This window comes from Nicotiana tomentosiformis, chromosome 2, assembly GCF_000390325.3.
Source record: "Nicotiana tomentosiformis chromosome 2, ASM39032v3, whole genome shotgun sequence".
Taxonomy (NCBI): Eukaryota; Viridiplantae; Streptophyta; class Magnoliopsida; order Solanales; family Solanaceae; genus Nicotiana; species Nicotiana tomentosiformis.
In genome coordinates this window covers 53102551-53120981 of record NC_090813.1, presented here as the reverse complement: position 1 = coordinate 53120981, position 18431 = coordinate 53102551, and the positions used below count along the sequence as shown (strand labels likewise).

Genomic DNA, 18431 nt, shown 5'->3' with positions numbered 1-18431 from the left:
AGTTTTCTATCGGCAGTATTGCAAGTACACAACTAGCTATTCTCAGAGATGCTATTTAAAGGGTATTTGGCTAAGCTTATAAGCTGGCCAAACTAGCTTATAAGCACTTTTTGAATAATTTACGTATTTGGTAAAGTTAAAAGTGTCTATAAATCACGTGCTTATAAGTCAAAAATAAGTCAAATGTTATAAGATGGTCACACGCAGCTTATGAATTTTTAGCTTATAAACACTTTAAGTTTGACCAAGATTTTTACTATTTTATCCTTAAAATATTCTTTTTTAGAACAAAACTCCTACATCAATACTTAGTATAGACATGTAATGTTTGACCCTCCCCGAAATTTTACACTTTTTAGTGCTTCGATGTTGGTTTTAGGCCTAATATCGCTATTTTGACTATATTAAACTTTTGGTTTTATTTAATCTTAAAAATTAAAAATTACAAAGAAATATTTTTCTTTATTTTAGCTAGTTGATATTTTGTTTAATTAGTTTTACTCTTGATATTTTATTTTTCAAAAGATAAGAAGAAAATTTTCAAAAATACTTTTATTTAGTTTAGTATTAAAGTTGTAGGCTCTAATAAATATCAAATAGTATTCAAATATAGCTATCTTATTCTCTTGTCAATATTTCATATTATTTTAGATAGTTAGTATTTTTGGTTAATCTCTTAAAAAAATGAGAAGAAAAAAAAAAACAAAACAAAAAGGCAAACAAAGAAAAAGAAACGAAGAAGTAGAAGAAGGTAACGGGAAAAGCAAAAAATGCAAAGGAAACCAAATGAACAATGTGGACCTCTTTGGGAATTTATTTTATTATTTTTGTTTTTTTTTTTAAAAACAAAAAAAGATTTTCTTTACCAATTTTGAATTTTGTTTTCTTGTGTAACAAATTTTAGTTGGTCACTACATTTCAACTAGTGCCCTCACCATTCATAAAGACTTTTCCACTATATAGCGCCCTCACCATTCATAAAGATTTTACCACTATATCGTGCGACTCACGTTTGAGAAAGGGGGTCCACACGATTATAATCCATTCTCTGTTTCTTCTTGCCCATTCACATAAAGAGCACTGATTTGGCACAAAAGAAGGAGGCAGAAGATTTCAAGGTTTAGGGGAGAGAAATTGGAACTAAAAAAGTTCCTAAGAGTTCATCAAAAAGAGAAGTTGTTCTTCATTATTTGGACGAAAATTTCTAAATTTTTTTTCTTTAACTTTCAAAAAAAAAAAAAGGTTTAGATTTCAATAGTAGATTAGTATTGAATCAAAAAATCCGTACAATTTTAGTCCCTTTTAATTTCATTTTTTGCTCCTCAAATCTGAAAAAAAAAAATACACTTTAGTTTCTGATTTTGATCTTCTCTCGTGGAGCTGGATTAAGTTCAAGGTGTTGAGTCGAAGTTCTGTTTGCCGATTCGAGGTCCGCTCAAGTTCGCGCTTCCTTTCGATTTGGATTGCTATTTAAGGTTATCTCTTTTCCTCTCTTATTGTTTATGTGATTTGTTTTTTTTTTTAGCTTGGTATTGGCATATTATTCTTAGTTTATCTTTTGTTTGATTTTTATAAAAAAATCATGGTATGATTTTGTTCAATTCATATCGTTGTAATTGTGAGATGAGATTTTGATTTGTTTTAAGGAATTTCATACGCCTAAAGCTTCAAAGCAATGTCCAAGTTTTTCTTATCATTTGTCTCTGTCTTTAATATATTCACCAAGAGAACTCAAATCTAAAGATCCACCTGGAAGTTTTAATATTCAAGGTCTACTAGTGTCAGTACCCGCACGATGTGCGGATAATATTATGATCCTGCTAAATTCTATAAATAAAATAGAATAAATTATATGAATAACTATTGACATAAACTTAAATATTATAACCCCATATATAGTTGGTGATACAAACAAATAAAAATACAATATGATTCAAAAATAAATACTCATTCCCTTTCAATTTACATAAAATATTTTTGCTTATTAGTCTGTTCCAAAAGAATGACACATTTCTGTATTTGGAAATAATTTAACTTTAAATTTTTTATTTTACCCATTTTACCTATAATGAGAAGTTCTTACACTCATACAAATATTATTGCCCCACAAAACTTTTAAGACCATATGTTTCAAAAAAAAAAAATTATTCTTAAATTCAGTGCCAAGTCAAACTATATCATATATATTGAAACTGAGTGAAGTCATGCTATATAGAGTAATAACTAATAAAAATACATTTAGTAATATCTTAATTTAAATATAAAAATATATTATATTATTATCTCAACATAATAACTTCTCACATCAATATCAACTTCTATCAACCTAAAATTACACAATGACAAATTAATATATACATACATGATAATTTATTAATAACCAATATATTCTAAATTTTGGGAGTTACCAACTTATAAAACAGTTGGATCGTAATTTGTTCAATAATTTTAATGTCACCTCAATTTTAACCACACAATTAAAGTCACTTTATTTTTAACAATTTAAATGATACCTTTGGGATATAGTTAAGATTAATATATTATAATTAAATAAATGTTAACCTACTTTAAATATTTTTCTTCTACCATGCACATGTACTAAAATAAGATGAGTTCTTACATGTAATTCATAATTAAATGAATCTGATTTTTGTAATTCACTTTATTTTGTGTAAATAGCAATCCCAAATAGTGCAATTAAGTTCCTCTATATGTTTACCCTATCCAAATCTATTTCATTCTAATTGATACATATATGATCCAATCGGTTGCTCGATCAATTATCTCATACAATTTGATAGAACATACATATCAACAACGGGCTAAAAAATCATAGTTCATACCTGAGTCATTAGAGAAGAATCTATCCTCCTTTCTTATCTATTTTAGCATAGCAACTGCTAGCACTAATAGAAAAATAAAAAAGACAAAAAAATGTATCTATGACTTCCAAACAATTGAGATATAAAATAAATTATAAAATATTGAATAATTAATTTTACCGTAAGGCAACACAACTGACATTTGTTTAGCCGATGTTTGAGTCAATTCATAGTTTAAAATATTATCTCCACAGAAATGTATGTCATCAATTTCTGTATTCCTGTGTAAATTTATGATTGATCAACTCCCTTCTAACATTATTGGAGTTGCTTAAAAAATGATCGAATCGAACAGCATTTATGTGACCATTCTCTTTCTGAGAATCATTTTAAAAGTATCGACTCCAAACTACATACATCACACATCTTGATTCTCAAAACTGAAATGCTAATTGAGCAAGAGATATAGATTTATTTTTAAATTAATTAAAAGTATCAATTTACCCACACTATCTTTATAACCCCCCCCCCCCCCTCTTTCTATAGTATTCCCTCTACTATGAAATTTTATATAATTATTTCATTTAAATGGAAGTTTGACTTTAAATTTTCACTTAAATTAACTATATAAGAATTTGAATTATATTTAAAAAAATTTAATTTGTTTCTCGGAATTATGTCAATTATTTATTTATTTTAGTTTTATCTATTATAACGGTTTTAAATGCATGTATCTTATTTATATAGTATAACTTAGCTCATTAATATTTTAAAAACTTTCTCTTCTCAAAGATCAAATAAGTCTTATTATTATGTATACATCTACTACTAAAATTATTTAATTACATATTTATTGCATTACCCATAACTTAGAGTTGTTCATATTATTGTCCACAACTCCCATTAATAGATGAATTTAGTTTTTTTTCTTATAATAAAAATTATATTCACTATTTTTTTATTCTACTGCTCAAATTAATATTTAAATTTATCAATAATATTTTTGTGTGTCATTTATTTATTATCTTATATTTTATATTTTAGCTGAATGGAGTTGTGATGACCCAAAAGATCATCTTATGTTTTAGAACTCGAATCTGCGCTCTTAAGCCTTAAAATAAAATTTTATTTTTACCCTCCTCGATTTGTGTGCGCAGTCCGGACAGATTTCCGGAAAGCTTTTATGTTGAAAACTAATGAAAATAAGAATTTTTACCTTAAAAATTGATTTTAGTTGATTTTGGTCAATATTTTTGGTAAACGGCTCCGAATCCGTGCTTTGACAGTCCCGGTAGATCTGTATCGAATTATGGGACCTGGGCGTGTGTCCAGAATTAAATTCGGAGGTCCCTAACTTGAGTTATAAATTTTTGATGAAAATTAAAAGTTTGGAAATTATTTGTCATTAAGAATTGATTGATATTTGGCATTGTTAGTATCGGATACGTATTTTAGTTTCGGAGTTCGGTACAGGTTCATTATGATATTTAAGACCTGTCTGTGAAATTTGGTGAGAAACGGAGTTGATTTGACGTGATTCGGACGTCTAGTTGAGAAAATAGAAATTTTAAAGTGTTCTTGAGAATTTCATTTGATTTGGTACTAATTTCATAATTTTAGGTATTATTTTGGCGATTTGATCGCGCGAGCAAGTTCGTATGATATTTTTAGACTTGTGTGCATGTTTGGTTTGGAGCCCCGAGGGCTCGGGTGAGTTTCGGATAGGCCACTAGATGTTTTGAACTTAGAAAATTTTTCTAGTATAACGGAACCTGTTGCAGGCCTCTTATCTCGTAATTTCGAGATCAGGCATCGCAAATGCGAACATAACAGGGTCCGTAATTGCGATGTTTTCATCACAATTGCGATCAGAAGCCTGGGCCACCAGTTCTCCCATTTGCGAGGTTACCTTCGCAATTGCGATGGGAGTCTGGGAAAGGCAAGTTCGCAAATGCGAACATCTACTCGTATTTGCGAGGTTCAGTGGTCGCAAATGCGATACTTTTCTCGCATTTGCGAAGGCAGCAAGATTGTGAAGGGCATCGCAATTGCGATTTGCGACACCTGCAGCTGAGTGATTCATTCATTTGGCACCTGCAGGACGCAATTGCGACACCTGCAGCTGAGTAAAAGGGGCTTAGACGGGATTTTTCATTCATTCTTCATATTTTCAAAACCCTAAACTTTAAGAGGCGATTTTTCAAAGACCAAATATTCCCCAAATCATAGGTAAGTGATTCCTAATTATTTTCTTTCAATCTTTTACATCTTATAACAAGATTTCAAACTAGAATCTAGAATTTTTATGGTGAAATTAGGACTTTTGGGTAGAACTTAGGAATTTCGAAATTTGAGGATTTAGACCCCAATTTGAGGTCGAATTCCAAAACTAATTACATATTCAGGCTCGGGGGTGAATGGGTAAAAGAATTTTGGTCGAACCTCGAGTTTTGAAAAAGCGGCCTCGGGGTCGATTTTTTTTGACTTTTTGGAGGAAAATTTGGAAAAATTTAACTTGCGCAATATAATTGATTCCTTTAGCAATATTTGATATTATTGAGTTATTTTTGAATACATACGAGTGGTTTGGAGGTGAATTCCAAAGGAAAAGCTGTGATTGAGAATTAAGTGGCCTTCGGAGCGAGGTAAGTGTTGTGTCTAACCCTGACTTGAGGAAATTAGGAACCTTAGATCACTTGCTAAGTGAAATTCATGTGAGCGGCGTATATGTGAGGTGACGAGTATTTATGCGCCGTCAATTCACCTGTTTTTCATGTTTCTCTATTTTTCTTATATTGTCTCATTCCTATGCCAAATTGCTACGTGTTATACTAGTGTTGTTCAATTTATCGTTCTTATCATGTTTACGAATTTTCTGGTGATAATTGAGTTTTTATTTCAAAGTTGAGATTGATATTATGGAACCAAATATTGAAGTAAGGTTTGTACTTGTTATTCTATTTTCCTGTTGTTATTTATGCATTGCATTATGGTAAGGGAGAGTGTTAATACACGAAGGGTGATGTCGTTCCATATTGTGAGTGTTAATGCATGAAGGGTGATGCCGTGCCATATTGTGAGTGTTAATGCACGAAGGGTGATGCCGTGCCATATTGTGAATGTTAATGCACGAAGGGTAATATCTTGCCATGATATGAGAGTTAATACATGAAGGGTGATGCCGTGTCGTTTCTATTAATTTTATGGTGAGATTGAGAGTAAAAGCACGAAGGGTGATGCCGTGCATTATTTTTTCTTATTGTGTTCACTATTCATGTTGATTCATGGTATATTGATTGCTCTGGTGATCCTTCTGTTGCAGTTCTTTATCTTGTATTCCCCTCAGTATGTTCCCCTCCCGGCATTTCCTGTTTAGCTCTTCATTTCTGTTATTTGCATATACACTGTTAAATTGTACAAGTTGATTTGTAGGTGTCTTGCCTTAGCCTCGTCACTACTTCGTGGAGGTTAGGCTCGACACTTACCAGTACATGGGGTCGGTTGTACTAATACTGCACTCTATACTTTCTGTGCAGATTTTGATACCGGCTCGGGTCGATCGAGATTTTGCTATTGGTCCGCTGTTCGGAGACTCAAGGTAGATCTGTTGGCGTTCACAGACCTTGAAGTCCCCGTCTATCTTTTCTGTTCTACTGTTTCTTTCATTCAGACAGTTGTATTTCTTTCAGACTATTACTTGTAGTAAATTCTAGAATACCCGTAAATTGTGACTCCAGATCCGGGTGGTAGTAATTAATACGGTTTTATGATATTCCGCACTTATTATATTTCATCTTAGTTAATTATTGTTAATTACTGAATGGGAATAAGGAATTGGTTTAATGATTCTCTAACGTTGGCTTGCCTAGCAAGTGAAATGTTAGGCGTCATTATGGTCCCGTTGGTGGGAAATTTTGGGTCATGACAAGTTGGTATCAGAGCACTAGGTTGCCTAGGTCTCACGATTCACGAGCAAGCTTAGTAGTGTCTGGAGGATCGGCACGGAGACGTCTGTGCTTATCTTCCAGAGGCTATGAAGTTTAGGAACAAGTTTCACTTATATTCTTCTCTATCGTGCGATTTTGCTTTCTCAATACTGATTGAACTCTTCTACTCATATTCTCTCGCAGATGGCGGGAACACGTACCACTTCCTCAGTTGAGCAGCAACCAGAGCCTCCAGTGACAGCTCCTACGCGGGGCAGAGGTCGAGGCCGAGGCCGTGCCAGAGGCCGAGGCAGGGGCAGGGCTCAGCCTAGGGCCCGAGCAGCAGCCCCAACAGTGGAGCCTCAGATAGAGCTTGATGAGGAGGTTCCAGCCCAAACTGTTCCTGCCGGACCAGCTTAGGTTCCGGAGGGGTTCATTGCTACCCAAGCACTTCAGGACGCTTTGGTCCGTTTGGTGGGCCTTATGGAGAGTGTGGCCCAAAATGGCGCATTTCCCATGGCACCACCTGTCTCTCAGGCTGGAGGAGGAGCCCAGACTCCCACCACTCCCGCTGCGAAGCAGATAGCTCCCCAGTATCAGGCTCCAGCAGCTCAGCTAGTCGGATTAGTTCAGCCGGTTATTGCTGCACAGGTCAGAGATGGGCCAGCTATGTCTTCTGAGGCTTTATGGAGATTGGACAGGTTTACCAAGCTCTTTCCTGTTTACTTCAGTGGTGCTCCTTCAGAGGATCCCCAGGAGTATCTTGACAGCTGTCACGAGGTTCTACGAAACATGGGTATAGTGGAGACCAACGGGGTCGATTTTGCTGCATTTCAGATGACTGGTTCTGCCAAGAAATGGTGGAGAGATTACTTATTGGCCAGACTAGCTGGGTCGCCTGCTCTTACTTGTGACCAGTTCTCTCAGCTCTTCATAGAGAAGTTTCTGCCTATCACATTGAGAGAGGAGCGTTGCCGTCAGTTTGAGCGTCTCCAGTAGGGCAGTATGACTGTTACTCAGTATGAGACCCATTTTGTGGATTTGGCCCGTCATGCTATTCTTCTGCTTCCCACCGAGATAAAGAGAGTGAGGAGGTTTATTGATGGACTTGCTCAGCCTATCAGATTGCAGATGGCTAAGGAGACTGGGAGTGAGATTTCTTTTCAAGCGGCTGCTAATGTCGCCAGACGAGTCGAAATGGTTCTTACTCAGGGAGGTCAGGGGTCTGACAAGAGACCTCGTCATTCCGGTGAGTTCAGCGGTGCCTCATCTAGAGGCAGGAGTACTTTTGGTAGAGGCCATCATCCCAGGCCATTTCATTCAGCGCTTCAGGCATCCCACGGTGCCTCAGGTGGTCGTGGCCCTCAGATGCATTATTCCGACCAGCTAGACTACAGTGCACCACCAACTCCTATTAGTGCACCTCTACTTCAGAGTTATCAGGGTGGTTATTCAGGTCAACAGGGTCAGTTTCAGGGTCAACAGTCACAACAGCCGAGGTTATGTTATACTTGTGTGATCCAAGGCACATTGCTAGATTTTGCCCTCGGGAAACGGGCAGCTCACAACATCAGAGTTCTCGTGCCATAGTTTCGGCACCAGTTTCTGCACCACCTGCTCAGCCAGCCAGAGGCAGGGGTCAAGCAGCCAGAAGTAGGGGCCAGACAGTTAGAGGTGGAGGTCAGACCGTTAGAGGTGGAAACCAGCTAGCTAGAGGCCGTCCCAGGGACGTAGTTCAGGGTGGTGGGGCCCAGCCCCGGTGTTATGCTTTCCCAGCCAGGCCTGAGGCTGAGTCATCTGACGCTGTTATCACAGGTATTATTTCAGTTTGCATTAGAGATGCTTCAGTTCTATTTGATCCGGGATCTACTTACTCATATGTGTCATCCTATTTTGCTTCCTATTTGGTTGTGCCCCGTGATTCTTTGAGTGGTCTTGTGTATGTGTCCACACCAGTGGGAGATACTATTATTGTATATTGTGTTTATCGTTCATGTGTGGTCACCATTGGGAGTCTTGAGACTCGTGTAGATCTTCTACTTCTCGACATGGTTGATTTTGATGTCATACTGGGCATGGATTGGATGTCACCTTATCATGCTATATTAAATTGTCACGCCAAGACGGTGACCTTAGCCTTGCAGGGGTTGCCTCGATTAGAGTGGAGAGGGAATCTTGGCCATTCTGCCAGCAGGGTTATCTCTTATGTGAAGGCTCGACATATGGTCGAGAAGGGGTATCTAGCTTATTTGGCTTATGTCCGCGATTCTAGTGCGGAGGTTCCTTCCATAGATTCGGTGCCGGTTGTTCGTGAGTTTCCAAAGGTGTTTCCTGCAGACCTGCCGAGGATTCCACCTGACAGGGATATTGATTTCTGCATTGATTTGGCTCCGGGCACTCAGCCTATTTACATTCCGCCATATTGCATGGCACCACCAGAGGTAAAATAATTGAAGGAGCATTTGCAAGATTTGCTTGATAAGGGCTTCATTAGACCTAGTGTCTCGCCCTCGGTGCACCTGTAATGACCCAACTTGTCGTTTTAATAATTAATACCTCGTTCCATGACTTAAGGTCTTGAGCAGCTTCATATTATGTGTATTGACTTGCGTGCGTAGTTGAATTCAGTTACCGGATGATTCGGGGTAATTTGGGACACTCGGTCCCTAAAACGGAAGCTTAAGTCTTAGAATTTTGACCATACTCGGGAATGTATGAAGACGACTCCAGAATGGAGTTCCGTTGGTTCCGTTAGCTCCGTTGGGTGATTTTGGACTTAAGAGCGTGTCCGGACTATAAATCTGAGATATGTATCCAATTTAGGCTTGAAATGGTGAAGGTCGATTTTTTGGAGAATTGGACCGGAAGTAGACTTTTTGATATCAGGGTCGGAAACCGATCTCGGAAGTTGGAGTAGGTCCGTAATGTCAATTATGACTTGTGTGCAAAATTTAAAGTCATTCCGGATTGATTTGATGTGTTTCGGCATAAGTTATAGAATTTGAAAGTTCAAAGTTCATAGATTTTGAATTGGGGTATGACTCGTGGTTTTCGAGTTATTTGAGGTGATTTGAAGGTTCAACTAAGTTCGTATGATATTTTGGGACTTGATAGTATGTTTGGTTGAGGTCCCGGGAGACTCGGGTGAGTTCCAGAATGGTTTCGGATCATTTCTCTTTGTTTTGCAACTGCTGGAATTGATATATGGTATTGTTCTTCGCGAACGCGAAGGGTCTCACGCATTCGCGAAGAAGGATTTTGGACGGCTGGGATTTGCCCATCGCGAACGGGATGAAAAAGCCGCGAACGCGAAAAAGGAGATGAGGAAAGCCTACGAGAACGCGAGTAGGAAGACGCGAACGCGAAGAGGAAAGAGAGTTGGGGGCCTGCCTGGCGTTAAGCCTTCGCGAACGCGACTCGTGTCTCGCGAACGTGAAGGGCAGAGGTCGGAAGGCAACGCGAACTCGATGAGGATATCGTGAACGCGAAGGAGGAATCTGAGAAGCACATTTTTTGTGCTTCGAGAACGCGAAGCTATGGTCGCGAACGCGATGAAGGCACTTCTGGGCAGAATTAAAAGTCCCAAAACGGGGGTTTGAGTTCAAACTCAAAATCAAATTTGGAGATCGGTAGAAAGCAATTTTTGGAGAGATTTTTGCATGGGTGTTTGGGGTAAGTGATTCTTATCCAGTTTTGATTAATTTCCATGATTATGTCTTTGAATACATCATTTAATTCGGATTTAATAGAGGAAAATCAAGATTTTGTAAAATCTTCCAAAAACGAAAATTTAAGATTTGGAGGTCGAGTTGTTATTGGAATTCGATAAAATTGGTATGGTTGAACTCGTATCGGAATGGGTGTTCGAATTTCATGAAATTTATATCGGGTTCCGAGGGGCGGGTCCCCCGTTGACTTTTGTTGACTTTTTGGAATAAATTTTTAAGTCGACATATTATTATCCGGAATTATTTTCGACGAATTTTAATGAAGTTATGCAATTAATTTGGATATATGTGAGTGGTCCAGAGGTCAATTCGAACAAGAAGGCGATTTTGAAATATCGCTCTAACTTCAAAAATGTAAGTGTCTTGCTTAACCTCGAGTGGGGGAATTACCCCTTAGGCATCGAGTCTTATGCGCCATTTGTGAAATGTGAAAAGCCGTGTACGCGAGGTGACGAGTACGTACTCGGGCTTATATGTGTAAATTTTATTGAGTTAAAGTCTTGAGCATATTTTGTGATAAATTGGATAATTGTTGGTATATATTTAATCATCTATTTATCGTGCCTAAATCCTTGTTGTCGTTGAATCTGTTGTTATATGACAATTTGATGTGATTGTTACTTGATTATTTATGTAATTCTATGAATTTGTTGATTTGATAATTATTGAAATTTAATTTCATTATGGATTTTCCCTCTGCAAATAATTAATTAAATGAGCTTAAGAAGAGGTGTTTATATAATTATTGAAAATTTGAATTTAATGAAGACTTTGTTTTATGTTGAGTAATTTATATCTCTATTAATTATTTTTGGGTGTTGTGCACCTTATGGTTGAACCATGGGCTCCTTATTGTGAAAAATAATGTATTGTTGATTTCTGTGGCAAGTTGTAATATTTGGGCACTTGATGTGCAATTTGTGATATGTTGTAAGATTTGAGCACCTGATGTGCAATTTGTGATATGTTGTAAGATTTGAGCACTTGATGTGCAATCTGTGATATGTGTAAGATTTGAGCACTTGATGTGCAATTTGTGAAATGCTGTAATATTTGGGCACTTGAGGTGCGAATTGTGAAATATTGTGATATTGATATGCATGCGGTGAGATAAGGGTGGCTTGAAACGCATGGCTAGTAGGGGAACTACTAGAAGTCATGCGGTGATATAAGGTCAGTGTGTTGAAATGCATGCGGTGAGATAAGGGTGGCTGGAAACGCGTAGCTAGTAGGGGGACCGTAATGATTCAAGGTAGAGCTGCTTGGTCGTCGTAGTCCCTTGGAGTCTTTTCATTTCATTGCACTGTTAATTTTTAATCAATAAATATTGTATATTCGGTCCTCGTGATCATTCCATATATCCAGTTAGAGTTCGTGACTCAGTAGTACCAATCTTGGGAGGTTGTATATTGTAATTATTTCCGCTATTAGTTTTAAATAAAAAACAATGGCTTCAAAATATAATAGAAATCGGCTTACCTAGTCTTAGAGACTAGGTGCCATCACGACGCATGTGGTGGGATTTTAGGTCGTGACAAGTTGGTATCAGAGCTCTAGGTTCATAGGTTCTACGAGTCTAGTAGAGTCTTGCGGATTGGTACGAAGACGTCTGTACTTATCTTCGAGAGGCTACAGAACTATTAGGAAATTTCTATTTTTTTTAATCCTGTCGTGCGGAATTTGATGAATTTGGAATTTGAACCTTTGTATCTCCATTCTCTCACAGATGGTGAGGACACGTACTGCTGGGTTAGCTGAGCAGGCATCCGTACATACTGCTAGGGCTGCAAGAGGCCGAGGTAGAGGTCGAGGAAGGGCATGTGCTGCGAATAGAGCACCTGTCAGAACAACAGTTGAGGAGCCACTAGTAGCTCCAGTTAGGGGACAGGTATTAGAAGCACCTATTGTTACCCCCGGACTTCAGGAGACTTTGGCACAGTTCCTGAGTATGTTTGGTACATTAACTCATGCGGGATTGATCTCTGTTGCACCAAACATTCTGCAGATTGGGGAAGTAGCTCAGACTCCTATCACAACTCCAGAGCAGCAGGTTCACGTTGGCCAGGTTCCGGGTGTAGTACCAGTACAACCTGTTATTCCGGTTCGGCCTGAGGCATCATAAGAAGAACAAAAGAGACTTAAAAAGTTTAAGAAATATGATCCACCAACTTTCAGTGGCACAGCTACAGAGGATGCCCAAGAATTTCTAGAAAGTTGTCACCGTATTCTCCGTACCATGGGTATTGTAGAGGTGAGCGGAGTTGCCTTTACTACATTTCAACTGTCAGGCGTAGCGTATCGGTGGTGGAAAATCTATGAAGAAGATAGACCAGCTGATGCCACACCACTAACTTGGGCTCAATTTTCGAAAATATTCTTGAAAGAGTTTGTTCCCCAGACTCTCAGAGATGCGTGGCGTACAGAGTTTGAACGGTTGCGTCAGGGCACTATGACAGTGTCAGAATATGCTATTAGGTTCAGTGAGTTAGCCCGTCATGCACCTATATTAGTTCCTACAATCAGAAACCGGGTCCGCAAATTCATTGAGGGGCTCGATTATGATATTAAAATATGCATGGCTCGAGAGTTGCAAACTGATGCTCCATTTCAACAAGTAGTGGAGATTTCAAGGAAGATTGAGGGTGTTTTAGGCGAGGAAAGGGAGTCTAAGGAGGCCAAAACACCCTCAATCTCCAGATCTGGAGGGTTTAGTGGATTTTACTCTTCAGCTAGAACCCATTATAGCGGAAGCTCGAGCAGTCGGTCAGCTCAGTCCGCACATCAGATTACTCGGACTGCTCCAGTACACCACCGACAAGATTCTTACCGTGGTTATTCCAGTTATCCGGCACAGACTCAGTACGAGCAGCCGCGACCTCAGAGGGGTTGTTATGAGTGTGGTGATACTAGGCATATCATGAGAGATTGTCCCAGACTTGGGAGTGGTGGATTTTATTAGAACACTCCAGCTACAAGCTTTATTCCAGTTGATACTCCACGTGCACAGTTAGCTAGAGGTGGAGGACATGCGGGTAGTGGGCGCCTAAGAGGTGGAGGCCCGACTCATTGATATAATCACTATGATTTGGCTGAGACCGATACACCAGATGGTGTCATTACAAGTATGATCCTGATTTTGTTATAAAAGGATATTTTCCTTTAATTTGATTTGGTTCTAAATATTGAGGTGAGTCCTCCTATTATGCTCCGCTTATGGGTGAGCTTTGTAAATTTGTGACTCACTTATATGTTTATCCTTGTTGGGAGACTTGAAGATGTAAGATGTGTCTGTCACTTTATTTTTGTACACCATTGAGGGCTATAAGTCCAAAACCAAAAATTTATTTATTCAATACAATGGGTTTAATGTGTTTCAGAATAATTGATTCCAATTTTTATGAATTATACGCCCTAATGATATGAGGGTTCATTATATATTGTGAAAATTATTTATGAAATATATTAAAAAGAAGAAATAAAGAAAATTAAAATTTTCAGTTAGCACAATGTGCAACATAATTGTGATTCGGATTTGAGGACGAGATCCTCGCATTTTTACATGATGTGAAATATTTAAATTGGGCTACAAGCCACGGTAGGAGTATATAAGGACGAGGTCCTTGTGGTGAAATATTTATGAATTTAAAATTCTTCTTTTGTGAAATTTAATTTGTACAATAATATTAATAGGGAGTCATGCCTGTTAGGCTTATTTGTAATTCTTGTATATTTTTCTGTTCATATTCAGCCATTTTGGTGCTGTAAACATTGAGTTTTAGCCTATGAGGTGAGTGCCCAGGTGGCGTTAAATGTGACTCGTTAAGTCGGGTAAATAATTATGAGGTCTTCATGCCTCACATTCTGTCGTCAATATTGTGAAAAAATCGAAACGAGGTGTTGGTTAATATGAGATTAATTGATGATACTGGAATTAATTATGAACAACTTTTAAGACCAGAGATGTGGTGATAAGCATACATATGATGTGCTTCATGTCCTGATATCATTATGATAATGCAGTGCTTGTAATGCTGAGATTGGTGTTATTGATATATACCTTGTGGTATTTTGTTGGGTTGTGGATATGTTGTTAGGAGTTGTTTGGTGTTACTCTGACAGGTGGATAGGCCCAATTACAGGGGAGACTCTGCCGAAATTTCTAAAAATTTTGGGAGTTAATAAAATTTGAAGGATTGAGAATCGCAAAGGAAGAGATAAATATGTTATGTGTTTGAGGGCGAATAATCCTAAGCGCGGAATAAGCGGAGGAGGAATGTAGCAACCCAGAGAAAGTTTTGAAGTACTTCAACACTATCAAGAAAGTTGACGTGTGCGTAGGTACGAGTTGCTATAGCCAGTTGGGACTAATACCGTGCGTTGTTGTAAAAATCAGGCATTTTGAAAATGATTGGAGAGTTAGGGATTTTGCTTTAAAGCTTATAAGAATATAGAAAAGAAATAATCTCAATTGAGATGGTGTTGTCGGACCCGTGTTAAATTGTGGGAACTAGAATCACTCACAAGTATGTGTGTAAGAATACACTCAGTAATTCAAAGTCCTCAGAAAGATTCTTAGTACGTTCGATGACGAACGTTTGTTTAAGAGGTGGAGAATGTAACGACCCAACTTGTCATTTTAAGAATTAACGTCCCGTTCCATGACTTAAGGTCTTAAGCAGCTTCGTATTATGTGTATTGACTTGTGTGCGTCGTTGAATTCAGTTAACGGATGATTCGGGATGATTTGGGATAGTTAATGCACGAAGGGTGATGCCGTGCATTATTTTTTCTTACTGTGTTCACTATTCCTGTTGATTCATGGTATATTGACTGCTCCGGTGATCCTTCTGTTGTAGTTCTTTATCTTGTATTCCCCTCAGTATGTGTCCCCTCCCGGTATTTTCTGTTTAGTTCTTCATTTCTGTTATTTGTATATACACTGTTAAATTGTACAAGTTGATTTGTAGGTGCCTTGCCTTAGCCTCGTCACTACTTCGTCGAGGTTAGGCTCGACACTTACCAGTACAAGGGGTCAGTTGTACTGATACTGCACTCTGCACTTTCTGTGCAGATTTTGATACCGGCTCGGGTTGATCGAGATTTTGCTATTGGTCCGCTGTCCGGAGACTCAAGGTAGATCTGTCGGCGTTCACAGACCTTGAAGTCCCCGTCTATCTTTTCTGTTCTACTGTTTCTTTCATTCAGACAGTTGTATTTCTTTCAGACTATTACTTGTAGTAAATTCTAGAATGCTCGTAAATTGTGACTCCAGATCCGGGTGGTAGTAATTAATATAGTTTTATGATATTCCGCACTTATTATATTACATCTTAGTTAATTATTGTTAATTACTGAATGGGAATAAGGAATTGGTTTAATGATTCTCTAACGTTGGTTTGCCTAGCAAGTGAAATGTTAGGCGCCATCACACGTCGGTAAAAAATTTCGGATCGTGACAAGAGTAGTGGTACTCGTAGTATGTATTAATAATAATTCCATAGTTATCTTTATAATGAGTTTAGATAGGGGTGTTGTTTTTATCTTTCAGTTCAATTTTTGTGTGGTCAAAACCTTATTAATTAAAATAGGTAGTTGGTTATATCATTATAAGACTATTATTCCTTCTTTCCATTCAGATTCAAAATAATCTTATTTACTATCTTTCCATTTAAATTAAAAATATTATCTTCTAATTTTAAATTAAATTAAATATTATTATAAATATTATCCTAAATTGTCAAATAACTTTATTGTAGCGTGCCACTGCCCACTTAACTTAGCCACAATACAAATTATTCCTTTAATATGTATAATATATATAAAATATAGATATAAATTGATTTGAACATTAAGTTTACTGATTGGTGAAGAAAGTGCTCTATCACCAAAGCAAATTTTCCTTTATTAATCACCATACAAGTTGATGCTTCAATTTATATTTTCTCTCTTCTGTTATCACTACTAATATAATATAAATATTAATTTCATATATGTTATACTTAAATCTTTTGAATTAATGTCTTAGGGCACACAGAGAAGTGAACACTATTGATCACCTAAGGTAGTTACGCAAGTTAAGTTTTGACCCAACAACTCGGTAATTATGATTATGGGTTCGAACCTAGATTTTTTAGTCTTATTTCTAGTAACAAACACGTTTTTGTTTTTTCTGTTGTTTTTGTTGTGAACTCAAATTACAAAAAACTCTTTATCATCATTTAGAACAATTCGCCTCACTCATTGAGCCTCTCGTTTGAATTGAAACATTTATGTGTTGATAGCTTTCCTAATTAATTAATCAATCAATTCAAATTTAACTTTCTTTTCATTCAGATATTTACTATCTTTCAATTTAAATTAAATACTATAACAAATATTGTCCTAAATTGCCAAGCGGCTTTATATTAGCATGTCACTTGGCTTAACCACAGTGCAAACTTTCTTGCTTTAATATATATATATAGATAGTTGGTTTCTTTAATAAATTATATTTCCATGTCATTTATTCTTAGCAACTTATTTTAGGTTCTGTCCAGGTTGAATTGATAAGGTTTAGCACAGAACATATTACTTACTAATAGTTTAAATTAATGTTTGAATATAATCTTTATAATATGTAGGTGAAACAATAGTAGTATATTTCTATTAATACCTCTTTAGATCCTAAGTCTATTAGTTAAGAACTCACTAATATTTCTTTATAATTGTGTTTAGTCTTTCACTTAGTCTGCATTAGGAACTTTGTGTCTCGATGGAATGATATTATGTTTATAGCATTTAGCTTTGCTAGTTTAGGCTACTATTGTGTTTGATCATATTTATTTATCATCCGCAATTTGCTAGTTGTATGTTTCAATGTTACTTGATGGAGTATCACATGGAGCTAATAGGCTATTAAAATAACAAAAAAAAAAAAAATTGTTTGTATGGGTCATATGGATTAAATTAAGAAGAGACAAGCATTCGGTAAATACTATTTAAACACTAAGCTATTTTTCCTAAAAGAGACTTTGTAGTCAAATTGTCAAGTAAGCCAGCATCATATTTTGATCTATTCTTTATATGTCTTTATATTATTTTTCGTATCTCCTTCCTTTGTTTGTTGGTCAGAGGCATTATGTTTTTATTTGGATTTATAAAAATGTCTTTGTTGCTTTTATTTATTATTACCGTAGCATGTTTAGGTCGACCATATCCGGGTAGGTAAATTTTAGAACTTTCTATTTCATTTGAGGTGAAAGGTCGTCCTCTTAGTTAATTAATTTATCAGGGGTATGTCCCAAAAAGTTTGTAAATAGTAATTTGTTCAGGGAAATATCCCGTAGTTCATATAAATAGCAGTGGAGACGGATGACATTATGGAAGCGTAGTATAAAATCCAGTATTTTTGTCTTATTTTTATTTATATTTTTTTTGGTAGCGACAACTTCAAACCTCTTTGTGTTCATTTCTGCTCTTGTGTGTTTTACCTCGATTTGAGTATCATTTAAAGCCAACTTGATAAAGTATGCAACTGTACTAGTTACGGAACTCGGAGAATGCCTAACACCTTCTCCCCGAGTCAAATGAACCCCCTTACTCAGAATTTCTGGTGCAGTCAGTTTTAGAGTCACAAGTGTTTTGAAAGAAAAATTAATTTTTAAACGGTAACTTGGCACACCGAAATCAAATGTCAAGTGGCGACTCTGAAAAATCTTTTGAAACACAAATCTCGTCAATTTCTAATTGAAAACCCTTTTGATCTTAAAAAATCACTTTTATCTTTTATCATTTTAAAGAGGGTTAAGGTAGAAAAAATGGGTGTGACACTCAATGCCTCAAGTATTGTTTCAACCTAAACCTCCGCCTCTTTAAGTCTTCAATTCTCATTGACTATTTAAGATAAGCAAATTCTCTATTCCTTTGCATATTTGTATCTATGTGATTGTGTATTAATCTTTGAACTATATGTAATA

General features: G+C 36.8%; 1 protein-coding gene and 1 long non-coding RNA gene across 3 annotated transcripts; both read left to right on the top strand.

Annotated features, from left to right (window-relative positions):
• The first annotated feature begins 1335 nt into the window (after positions 1-1335).
• Positions 1336-15797, top strand: LOC138906475 (uncharacterized). Of its 2 annotated transcripts, none has more exons than XR_011413874.1 (4): positions 1336-1475; positions 6359-6420; positions 6953-8563; positions 15548-15797. XR_011413874.1 is itself a non-coding variant. In XM_070195331.1 (4 exons), the coding sequence occupies exon 3, from the start codon at positions 7232-7234 to the stop codon at positions 7745-7747; it is 516 nt and encodes a 171-aa protein (XP_070051432.1). In that variant the 5' UTR covers positions 3783-5467; positions 6359-6420; positions 6953-7231; the 3' UTR covers positions 7748-8563; positions 15548-15797. The 2 variants fall into 2 exon arrangements, 1 of the variants encoding a protein (XP_070051432.1); XM_070195331.1 differs by lacking the exon at positions 1336-1475 and adding an exon at positions 3783-5467.
• LOC138906476 (uncharacterized) lies at positions 1474-17561 on the top strand. Its single transcript, XR_011413875.1, has 2 exons — positions 1474-1778; positions 16945-17561. It is a non-coding gene; the product is annotated as an uncharacterized lncRNA (long non-coding RNA).
• Positions 17562-18431: the final 870 nt, after the last annotated feature.

Excerpts from the sequence above, each read along its gene's own strand:
- LOC138906475 (XM_070195331.1), top strand. The coding sequence starts at position 7,232 with ATGGAGAGTGTGGCCCAAAATGGCGCATTTCCCATGGCACCACCTGTC.